The 12398-nt window shown below is 41.6% G+C and overlaps 1 protein-coding gene across 6 annotated transcripts in view; it reads right to left on the bottom strand.

The window, feature by feature from the left end:
- shtn1 (shootin 1) overlaps window positions 1–12398 on the bottom strand; it is a 117426-nt gene that overhangs the window by 9960 nt on the left and 95068 nt on the right. For 2 of the 6 annotated variants that reach the window (XM_063072046.1, XM_063072047.1), the window contains exons 15-16: window positions 11951–12059; window positions 4486–11012 (exon numbers count right to left, since the gene is read on the bottom strand). In XM_063072046.1, the coding sequence (XP_062928116.1) occupies window positions 10897–11012; window positions 11951–12059 (225 nt within the window). In that variant the 3' untranslated portion in view covers window positions 4486–10896. Of the gene's footprint in view, window positions 1–4485; window positions 11013–11950; window positions 12060–12398 lie in introns of those variants that run through there. The other 4 variants (XR_010021040.1, XR_010021039.1, XR_010021038.1 and 1 more) reach the window with 4 other exon arrangements.

Here is a 12398-nt window from a genome sequence, read left to right on the forward strand (position 1 = left end):
ACCCCTTCATCCCAGAATGATCCTCGTGAACCTCCTCTGGACTCTTTCCAATGACAACACCTCCTTCCTGCGAGAAGGAGCCAACACGGTTGACAAGACTGCAAGTGCGGCCTGACTAGTTCTTATAAAGCCTCAACATTATCTCAAGCAACACACATCAAAGTTGCTGGTGAACGCAGCAGGCCAGGCAGCATCTGTAGGACTAAGTTAGTCCTGACGAAGGGTCTCGGCCTGAAACGTCGACTGCACCTCTTCCTACAGATGCTGCCTGGCCTGCTGCGTTCACCAGCAACTTTGATGTGTGTTGCTTGAATTTCCAGCATCTCAGAATTCCTGTTGTTCTCAACATTATCTCCTTGCTTTTATATTCTATTCCTCCTGAAATAAATGCCAACACTGCATTTGCCTTCTTTACCACAGACTCAACCTGTGAATTAACCCTCAGGGAGTCTTGCATAAGGACTTACATGTTTTTTCTGCACCCTTGACATTTGAAACTTCTCCCCATTTAGATAGAAGTCCACACTATTGTTCCTTTAAGCAAAAAGCATTATCATACATTTCCTAACACTGTATTCCATCTGCCACTTTTTTGCCCATTCTTCCAATTTGTCTAAGTCCTGCTGCAATCGCATTGCTTCCTCAGCACTACCTACCCCTCCATCTAGTTTTGTATCATCTGCAAACTTTGCCACAAAGCCATCAATTCCATTATCCAAATCATTGACAAACAATGTGAAAAGTAGCCGTCCCAATACTGACCCTTGAGGAACACCACTAGTCACTGGCAGCCAACCAGAAAGGGCTCCTTTTATTCCCACTCGCTGCCTCCTGCCTGTCAGCCATTCCTCTATCCATGCCAGTATCTTTCCTGTAATGCCATTGCATTTTATCTTGTTAAGCAGCCTCATGTGTGGCACCTTATCAAATGCCTTCTGCAAATCCAAGTAGATGTCATCCACTGCCTCTCCCTTGTCCACCCTGCTTATTAATTCTTTGAAGAATTCTAACAGATTTGACAGACAAGATTTACTTTAACAGAAACCATTCTGACTTTGACTTATTTTATCATTAGTCTCCAAGTACCTAGAAACCTCATCCTTAATAATAGACTCCAACACTTTCCCAGCCACTGAGGTCAGGCGAACTGGCCTATAATTTCCTTTCTTTTGCCTTTCATTCCTCTTAAAGAGTGGAGTGACATTTGCAATCTTCCAGGCCTCCAGAACCATGCCAGAATCAAATAATTCTTGTAAGATCATGACCTATGCATCCATTATCTCTTCAGCAAACTCTTTCAGGACTCTGGGATGTAAGTCCATCTGGCCCAGGTGACTTATCCACCTTAAGACCTTTGTGTTTGCCTAGCACTTTATCCTTTGTAATAGCAATGGCACTCTCTTCTGCTGCCTGACACTCACAGACCTCTGACACACTGCTCGTGTCTTCCACAGTGAAGATAGATGCAAAGTACGCATTAAATTCATCTGCTATTTCTTTGTCCCCCATTACTACCTCACCTGTATCATTTTACAGTGGTCCACTATCAACTCACACCTCCCTTTTACTCTTTATATAATTGAAAAAAAACTTTTGGTATCCTGCTTCATATTATTGGCTAGTTTGCCCTCATATTTAATCTTTTCCCTGCTTATAGTTTTTTTAGTTGCCTTTTGTTGAATTTTAAAAGCTTCCCAACCATCCAACTTCCCAATCACTTTTCCGACCTTATATGTCTTTTCCTTGGTTTTTTATGCAGTCCTCAACTTCCCGTCAGCCATGGTTGCCAGCCCTGCCATTTGAGAACAACTTCTTCTGTGGGATATATCTATCCTACGCCATGTGAATTATTCCTAGAAACTGCAGCCATCTCTGTGCGCCATCATCCTCGCCAATATCCTCCTCAATCCACCTAGGCAAGCTCTTCCCTCATACCTCTGTAATCCCCTTTATTCCATTGTGATACTGACACTTATACTTCTCCTTCTCAAACTGCAGAATGAATTCGATCGTAATATGATCCAACAAGAAGTTTAGCTAATCTCTGCTTTGCACAGTATTTTTTGGCATAAAACTCCACGAAATTTCATCAAAAGTATAAATGCCATCAATGGTACTGCAAGATACAAAATTTGTAAACACAAGAAAATCTGCAGATGCTGGAAATTCAAGTAACACACACAAAATACTGGTGAACACATCAGGCCAGGCAGCATCTATAGGAAGCTGTACAGTCGACGTTTCAGGCCGAGACCCTTCGTCAGGACTAACTTAAAGAAGAGATAGAGATTTGAAGGGGGGAAGGGGGAGATCTGAAATGATAGGGGAAGACAGGAGGGGGAGGGATGGAGCTAAGAGCTGGACAGGTGATTGGCAAAAGGGAAACAAAGCTGGAGACACGGGAGAAAGAAAGGGGTAGGGGAGGACCAGAGGAAGATGGAGAGCAGGCAAGGAGTGATTGTGAGAGGGAAAGAGAGAGAGAAAAAAGGGGGGGGGGGGGGGAATAATAAATAAATAAATAAATAAAATAGGGGATATGGGGCACTAATGGAAGTTACTCCCTCCTGGCACTTATCCTTGTAAACGGAACAAGTGCTACACCTGCCCTTACACTTCTTCCCTTACCACCATTCAGGGCCCCAGACAGTCCTTCCAGGTGAGGAGACACTTCACCTGTGAGTCGGCTGGGGTGATATGCTGCGTCCGGTGCTCCCGATGTGGCCTTCTATATATTGGTGAGACCCGACACAGACTGGCAGACCATTTCGCTTAACACCTACGCTCTGTCCACCAGAGAAAGCAGGATCTCCCAGTGGCCGCACATTTTAATTCCACGTCCCATTCCCATTCTGACATGTCTATCCACGGCCTCCTCTACTGTCAAGATGAAGCCACACTCAGATTCGTGGAACATCTTATATTCCATCTGGGTAGCCTCCAACCTGATGGCATGAACATTGACTTCTCTAACTTCCGCTAATGCCCCTCCTCCCCTTCTTACACCGTCCCCTATTTTACTTATTTATTCATTTATTATTCCCCCCACTTTTTTCTCTCTCTCTTTCCCTCTCACAATCACTCCTTGCCTGCTTTCCATCTTCCTCTGGTGCTCCCCTCCCCCTTTCTTTCTCCCATGTCTCCAGCTTTGTTTCCCTTTTGCCAATCAACTGTCCAGCTCTTAGCTTCATCCCTCCCCCTCCTGTCTTCCCCTATCATTTCAGATCTCCCCCTCCCCCTCTCAAATCTCTTACTATCTCTTCTTTCAGTTAGTCCTGACGAAGGATCTCGGCCCAAAACTTCAACTGTACCTCTTCCTATAGATGCTGCCTGGCCTGCTGCGTTCCACCAGCATTTTGTGTATGATACAGAATGACATTAGTATGTCATTATGTCATTATCTCAGTATGACATTCAATTTGACAAGTCAAGTAAAACATAAACTTCATTTACAGAACAATTGGGTTTTTACTAACCATGTTTCCTCTGAGTCTGTGAAAGATGCGAGTAGGAGGAGCCTTTGTTGTCTGCTGCAATCCATTCTGGGTTAGGGGCTGACCCCTCCAATGTTCACTGGGTGATGCCCTCTGGTGTTTGCTAAGTGAAAGAACAAGCTGGACACTCAGGGACTTGGGCTAAATATTTTTTTCTCTTTGTGACAGTGTGCTTTTTTCTGAAATAGTAACCATATATGCTATGTGCTGTGTGCTGTTGGTAATGTTTTGCACCTTGGCCTTCATTTGACTATATTCATGAGTGTTTGAATGATAATTAAACTTGAACTTGAAGTTTAAGGACAAATATTCAGACCACATTCTTTGTAAACCTGAGACCTGTGCCTATCTGTAGCATCATATGCAGCTCAGAGGCATAAGAGATGCTGGAAGCTTGAGCAACAAACACAGTGCTGGAGGAATTCAGTGGGACAAGTTACACCTGTGGCAGGAAAAGGGTAGACAATATTTTGGGATCAGACCTTGGATTGCATACAGCTGCTCAGGTGTGCTTGAAGAGTTTTGTCCTAGAGATTTGAGGGAAGTCACTCTTGAACTTTCTGACCTCAATATAGTTCCAGGCTGCTCCTGCAAGTTCAAGGTGTTGGACGTGACTTGGCAAAATCAAAGTGTAAGGCATGATGTGGCAGATCCAACTGATTGTGAGGGTCAGGAGTTGATAAGAACTTATTGACTTGAAACTTTAACTTTGTTTCACTCTCCACAGATTATGTCCAACCTATGGAATATTTCCAACAGCTTGTATTTTTTTTCCTGTTGGAAGTACTTGGCCAAAGCCCCGGAGAGAGCCCTTATAGAAAGAATGTGCCCAATGGTGGGACACTGATCTTCATCAATCATTCCACTCCTTCCGAGCTCCTGGGTACACTCTTCCATCTTCCTTCTAATATTGCAGCATCAATTTATTAAGTGGCAACGCTACACTCGGGCTGGAAGAACGCTATTAGTCAAAGTAAAAGAATTCAAAGCTGAGTCAAGTTTATTAACAAATGTACAAGTACATAAATATACAGGGTCAGTAAAAAACTCCCAATACAACAGCATCACAGGCAGCTTGTAATCAGCATTCACAAGAAACACATACATAAATTAAAAATAGAATGAACAATTTTATAAGAAAGAACATAATTAGAACAAGAAAAACAAAGCCCATGTTTGGACAAGATGATCAAAAGTGGTTAGTGTTGTTAAACTGTAGTGATTGAAATTGAGCAACACACACAAAATTCTGGAGGAACTCAGCAGGCCAGGCAGCACCTATGGAAAAAAGTACAGTCAACATTTTGAGCCAAGACCCTTCGGCAGAACTGGAGAGAAAAAGATGAGGAGTAGGTTTAAAGGTTGGGGGGAAGGGAGAGAGAAACACAAGGTGATAGGTGAAACTGGGAGGGGGAGGGGTGATTTAAATAGCTGGGAAGTTGAATGGTGAAAGAGATACAGGGCTGGAGAAGGGGGAGTCCAGTAGGAGAGAACAGAAGCCCATGGAAGAAAGAAAAGTGGGAGGATCACTAGAGGGAAGCGATGGGCAGGCAAGGAGATAAGGTGAGAGAGGGAAAAGGGGATGGGGAATGGTGAAGTTGGGGGGGGGAGCCATTACTGGAAGTTTGAGAAATTGATGTTCATACTATCAGGTTGGAGGCTACCCAGACAGAATGTAAGGTGTCGTTCCTCCAACCTGAGTGTGGTGTTATCACAACAGTAGAGGAGGCCATGGACTGTCATATTGGAATGAGAATGGGAAGTGGAATTAAAATGGATGGCAACTGGGAGATCCTGCTTCTTCTGGCGGATGGAGCGTAGGTGCTTGGTGAAGCGGTCTCCCAATCTACGTCGGATCTCACTGATATACAGGAGGTCACACTGGGAGCATCGGACACGGTATATGAACCCAACAGACTCACAGGTGGAGTGTTGCCTCACCTGGAAGGTCTGTTTGGGGCCCTGAATGGTAGTGAGGGAGGAGGTGTAGGGGCAGGTGTAGCACTTGTTCCGCTTGCAAGAATAAGTGTCGGGAGGGAGATCAGTGGGGAGGGACGAATGGACAAGAGTGTTGCGTAGGGAGCAATCCCTGCGGGAAGCAGGAACTGGGGTGGTGAGGAGGGAAAGATCTTCTTGTTGGTGGGATCCATTTGAAAATGGCAGAGGTTCTGAAGAATTATGAACTGGATGTGGAGGCTGGTGGGTGGTAGATGACTAAGGTTGTTTTGGTTGGTTCGAAGGGAGGTAGCTGTCCGTGGGTCTGATGGTGTGGGACTTCTTACTTCAGAGCTTCCTGCCTGATGGTAGCTTGGGACTTCCTTTTAACCATTATGGAACTTTACTTTAAGAGATCACTGAAAGTTGCACCTGCTATTTTAAATGCCAGCAAGTGTGACAATTTGTAATAGATCAAGATGGCCAGAGACCTGTGCTTAATCCTCACCTTCTATGCTCTCCTGGGGCATTACAGGGTTACACTGAGATGTTCACCCCAGGTTGGTGGGCTAAAGAGCCACTGTAAATTGAAACTGGCGGGTAGGTGAGTGGTAGGAAGGAAAGGATGATATCCTGCTATTTTCCCAATTAGTTTTTGTCCCAAATAAGCAGCTGTCCTGATTAACCGATGGCCCAATTAACCGGAACCCACTTTGTGTATATATAAATAAAATTCCAGATTTATTTAATTATTTATTCGACTATTTGAATTTGATTTTCTCAGCTATTGTGATTGGATCCAAAGTAAAATTGCCCAATTAGCACTTTGGCCCTTTGGGTATTTGCCAAGTGACCTAATTGTTATGCAAACACCAAGGATTACAACTAAATTACAGCATCAATTACAACAAAGTTCAACAAATGACTTCTCTCCTTCCCTGCTTGTGAATTTTACATTAAATCATAGTTTAGCAAACCAATTGCCAGCTACCAAAGATTAACTTTACCCCAGTAGTCATTCATAATCAAAGGTTCCAAGAGAGAGCTTCCATTTTTTCACAGCTGTAATAAACTATTTCAAGGCAAGGTTCAGCACCATACTATCAAAGCAGATGCATTCTCTAAATCAATATTTTATAAGAATTTGAATTATGCCAATGAGAAACATACAATGAATGCTTTAGTAAAATTTGTCCTTTATAGATAAATACAAGCAATATATGGATTAATGGAAAATAAAGAAAATGCTGATTTAACAGCAAAGGTTTTATCCTGAGGTATCAATTTTCATCAGTTAATAAGTGGTCAGTGTACTAAATGAGGAAGTTCACATAATTCTTTTATTCCACATAATAACCATGTCTGTGCAGAATACAAAAATACGAAGTACTGTTTGGTTTTCATTTATCATGCATTGTGTTTGAATTTGCAGCGATTCATTTCATTTCCGTCCCCGTCAAAGTACTTTTGTACTTCATTTCGCACAATAACTTGTACAGAGGATCAACACATCGGTGCCTTATTTGCTTCAGCTGAGTTAATCAAATCTAATCTTTTAAGAGGAAGGGAAAAGTGCTATGCACATTGACAAAGAACAACTCCAAAAAAATTCTCACTTTCACAAATTAAATTTGCTCCTCTTATCCACACACTGTACTCTTAAGAACATTATTGCTCTTAAGTCGACCGTGAAAAATATTTAGTCTGAAGGATAGAAAAGGATGCAGTTCCCGTTCACATCTCACTGATTGCTTTAAGTGACTTTATTCACAAACTAAGTTTAACAGTTTACTCAGACTTCTTCACCTCAAGCTCTCCAACTTTTGGCTTTATTTTTAGTGCTTTTTAAGATTAAAAAACAATTTTTTAAAAAAGATATACTCGGTAAAATTCAGATTGGAAAGTAATTTCCGTTTCTATTTGTGCTGATTTAACCTCTTTTAACACCCCTGTAATCTCTGAGTGGCACACACCTGTAAAAGGCAGATTCATTTCACAAAAATGCAAAGCATCAAAGCTTCAGTTACCAATGGAAGTACCAGAGCAACAAGCTGATCCGATTTACTTAGCACTTTTTGTGTTGATAAATTATCCAAAATCCTCACATGTGATAGATAGAACAATTATTCTCACGTCACTTAAGAACAAACAACTCCCTTTTAAAAAGAAAAGTCAATGCCTCTAAAGCAACCCAACTGAAATGTTCATCTTCAAGTTGGGGTTAATGTGACACTTAAAGTCACAACATATATCACCACATTCATTTCTCTTCATTTACCATTAGATTCATGATAGTCAAAAAAAATACGCCCTGCATTTTGTTAAGTAGATACCCCAATATTAATTAGATTTTAAAACAATGTATCAGTGTTTTTTCAGAATGAAATGAAATTAAAATTCTAAATGAAAAAAAAACTATAGCACCAATTTAATGGAAAGAAAATTATTTGCAAATGTAGGCATCTCTGATGTGCTCTTGAGGGATTTGGAAAATCCTGCCTCGACGGCCATTGGATCGGGTGAACATCACTCGGAATCAACATCACTAGGAATGAGTTTCAGCCAGAGACTCATCCCACCGAGATGCAACACAGAGCGTCATAGGAAGTCATTCCTGCCTGTGGCCATCAGACTTTACAACTCCTTCCTTGGAGGGTCAGACACCCTGAGCCAATAGGCTGGTCCTGGACTTATTTCCATCTGGCATAATTTACATATTATTATTTAATTATTTATGGTTTTATATTGCTATATTTATACTCTCTTCTTGGTTGGTGCAACTGTAATGAAACCCAATTTCCCTTGGGATCAATAAAGTATGACTATGACTATGAAAAGATTTTTTTACTCCATTATTTCAGATGTGTCATCTGAATCTACTTTGGAGAATGAAAGCCCCAGTTCCAATTTTACATTAACATAATAGGAGTTCTAAGAGAAGATTATTTATTTAATTCAATCCAATTTATTTATTTATTTATTTTGATAGAGCACAAAACAAGCCTTTCCAGCCCTTCAAGCCACACTGCCCAGCAATCCACCTATTTAATTCTAGCCTTATCTCAGGACAATTTACAATGACCAATTAACCTACTTACTGTTACGTCTTTGGACTGTGGGAAGAAACCAGAGCATTCAGCGGAAACCCACATGTTCCATGAGAAGGATATATACACTCTTTACAGATGATGTCAGAGTTGAACTCTGAACTCCAACCAACCAAGCTGTGATAGCATTACACAAACTGCAACGCTACAAAATTTTGGGTATTTTGAAAGTACATGATTACTGAGATGGCAATATGCATGCTTGCCTTCATTATTAATTCAGTCAATTAGTTCCCTATTTTGTATTAAATAATCTACAGGCAAGTGACCCTGGTGCATCAAACAAAAACTGCTGGGGAACTTTAATCGGCCAAGCTCCATCAGTGGGAGGTAAGGAATTGCTGAAATTTGGGTTGATACCCCTTTTACTCAAAACATCAACAATTCCTTTCCACACTCAAATGCCGCTCCAGCCTGAGTCCAGAATCTGCCATCCCTTGTGTTTCCAAGAAATCCACGTGACTGCATTATGATGCCAGGTTGGCCTGTGACCATCGAACTTTGCAGCTCCTCCCGTGGAGGGTCAGACACCCTGAGCCAATCGGCTGGTCCTGGACTTTTTTTCCATCTGGCATAGTTTGCATATTGTTGTTCGATTATTTGTGGTTTTTGTATTGCTATATTTATGCTCTATTCTTGGTTGGTGCAGCTGTAACGAAACCCAATTTCCTTCAGGATCAATAAAGTATATCTATCTATCTATCTATCAATAATTACCATTCCACACCTCCCCTCCCCCACCCCAAATGCTAATCTGTAAATGAAACAGTTTTTCTCTAAACCCAAATAAAGAACTGGGATAGCACAATAATCTAGCCCTCCAAGAGGACCACAACCTTGCTGTAGGGTTTGGAGGGTCACATACCTCAATGACCCAGAGAGCTATGCTGGCTGGAGTCACGACTTTATGCTTTGGCTCTGGGTAGGGTCAGCCATGCCAAACAGGTCAAAGGGTAGAGACCAGACTGAGAGTGGCTCACCAGTCCTCCAGGTTCAGGGGTTCAGCTCAGGGTAACAACCCTAACTGGTAAAACAAAACTGTTAAGGAAACAGCAATGAAGAATCATTCTACATCTGAGTGTGAGTGTGTTCCTGAGACTCCACCCGGGACTTGCATGAAACAACTAACAAAATAAAGGAAGTTCCGAACACCATTGGAGATGGACCTTCATTGCTGCCCTAAGCACCAGTGGAGTAACGGGCAGTCGATAGATACAGTAGTGTGTGCTTAGCAGAATGCTTTCCAGTACCAGCCACCTGGGCTCAGCTCCCGACGTTGCCTGCAAGGAGTTTGTACGTTCTCCCAGTGACCATGTGGGTTTCCTCGCACAGCCCAAAGACCGTTGGTCATTGTAAAGTGTCCTGTGATTAGGCTAGGGTTAACTCAGTGGTTTGTTGGATGGCACGGTTTGAAAGGGCCTATTCCACACTGTATCGCAATAAATAAAAGTAATTAATTAATTAACTATTCATAATATTGATCATACTATGATAGAATTCACCCTTCAGTTTGAGATGGAGAGGCGAAAGTCAGATATATCAGTATTACTGTGGAGTAAAGGGAATTACAGAGGCATGAGAGAGGAGCTGGCCAACGTTGATTGGAAAGGGACAGCAGAACAGAACTGGCTGACATTTCTGGCAGCAATTTGGAAGGCACAGGATTCACTATTTTTTTAGCGATACAGCGCAGAATAGGCCCTTCCAGTCCTTCGAGCCACACTGCCCAGCAACCACCAATCTAACCATGGCCTAATTACAGAACAATTTACAATGAGCAATTAACCGATACGCCTTTGGACTGTGGGAGGAAACTGAAGGACCTGGAGAAACCTCATGTGCTTCGTGTACAGACTCCTTACAGATAATATTAGACTTGAACTCCAAACTCCAACGCCCTGAGCTGTAATAATGTCTCGCTTACCCTATGTTACCATGGCATCTGTGACGGAAAAACAGCAATGGCTGGAGTTTCGGGGAACAAGTTCTTCAGATGAGCAGGAATTTCTTTGGACTGATGTGGTGCATCTGTGGAATTCTTCGCCACAGATGGCTGTGGAGGCCAAGTCATTGTGTACACTTAAAGCGGAGGCTGATAATTCTTGATTTTCAGGGTGTCAATGGCTATGAGGAGAAGGGAGGAGAGTGGTGTTGAGGGGAATAATAAATCAGCCTTGATGGAATGCGGAGAAGACTCGATGGGCCAAGTGGCCTAAGCCTGCCCCTACGTCTTATAGTCTTATGACTTAATCAGCAACTCTGTATGTCTAGTTCAAAAGATTTCAAATATATACATTACTCAAATGTATTGAACTCTTAATTAGTTGTCATCCTCTGTTTGAGACTGACCAGGGAGCTCCAAGTTATGTATTGCCATTTTTGCTTGCTTTTCTCTGAACTGGTGGGCGATTGATCTTATTTCCTGATCTTAAGGCAGCTCCGGATTGCTTTGTCGTATTCGCCAATTTGTGTGGTGAACCTGAAATTCAAAAAGTACTTTTTTCTTATCTGCTCATGTTTCACTAATATATCTAGTAGAAAAATGCAACTCTCTGCTATTTTCCAAGACGTTTCTCAAATATTGAGCCAAATTTGAAAATAATTACAGAGTCATAGAAAAGTAAAGCATAGAAACAGGACCTTCGACCCATCCAGTCCTTGTTGAATGGTTAAACTGCCTTTTCTCATTGACCTGCACTGGGACCATAACCCTCCATAACCTTGCCTTCCATGTACCTATCCAAACTTCTCTTAAAAATTGAAATCAAGCTTGCATGCAACACTTGCACTGGCAGCTCATTCCACACTCTCATAGCCCTCTAAATAGTTTCCCTTCATGTTCCCTTTAAACTTTTCACCTTTCACCCTTAACCCATGACCTCTGGTTGGAGTCCCACCCAATCTCAGTGGAAAAGCCTGTTTCTATTTACCCTATCTATACTCTTCATCATTTTGTATACCACTGTCAAATCCTCTCAATCTTCTACTTTCTAAAGAATATAGTCCTAACCCATTACAGTCCTAATCTTTCCTTATAACTCAGGTCCTCCAGACCCAGCAACATCCTTGTGAATTTTCTCTGTACTTCTTCAACCCTATTTACATCTTTCCAGTAGAATGTAATTATTAACTTTAGCCATGTTAAAAAACAGCAAAAGCAGTTTATTAATAAATAGGGAAAAACCTAGGTCCAAATACTTCTAAATCAGTAACTTGTTACGATATTGTATACTCTACATTTCCACAACTAACGTTAGATTTGTCTTTAAGACTGAAATCAATTTAAAAAGCCTAATTGAGGGGCAAGTTTTATATTTACTGCAATAAAATGGCTTTATTTCTGTAACAATCAGTCGAGCAAATGGTTAGGGACAAACATAAGGAGAACTAGCTACGGATTTTAAATGGAGGACTTACTACTAGCAACGGATTCCGTTACTTCTTTCCTGTGCCTTAGGATCCTTTGCAGCTCATTTTCTTCTTTAACTTTTGTACTGGTTGCCAATATTTCCTCTTTGTGAGATTTCTTCAAGAGAAAGAAAACATATTAATTACAAAAAAATTATAAAGTTGTCACATAACATCTTGGATGCCTTCCTTTATGTGTTTGCTCAGTGGAGGGACAAGCTGGATTGCTTTCATCTGCAGACTGATGTGGGCTTGCTCTTGCTATCTACATCCATGGATTCAGAACTTGGACTTTAGTATATTTTTGTGTGACTATGTTTACTGTACGTTATCTTATATGTGCTATATGTGTGTTGATCTGGTGTGACTGTTGGTCCTGTGTTTTGCACCTTGGCCCTGGCGGAATGCTGTTTCATTTGACTGTATTCACCGGCATTCATGTACGGTATGGTCGAAT

Source organism: Mobula hypostoma, chromosome 19, assembly GCF_963921235.1.
Source record: "Mobula hypostoma chromosome 19, sMobHyp1.1, whole genome shotgun sequence".
Taxonomy (NCBI): Eukaryota; Metazoa; Chordata; class Chondrichthyes; order Myliobatiformes; family Myliobatidae; genus Mobula; species Mobula hypostoma.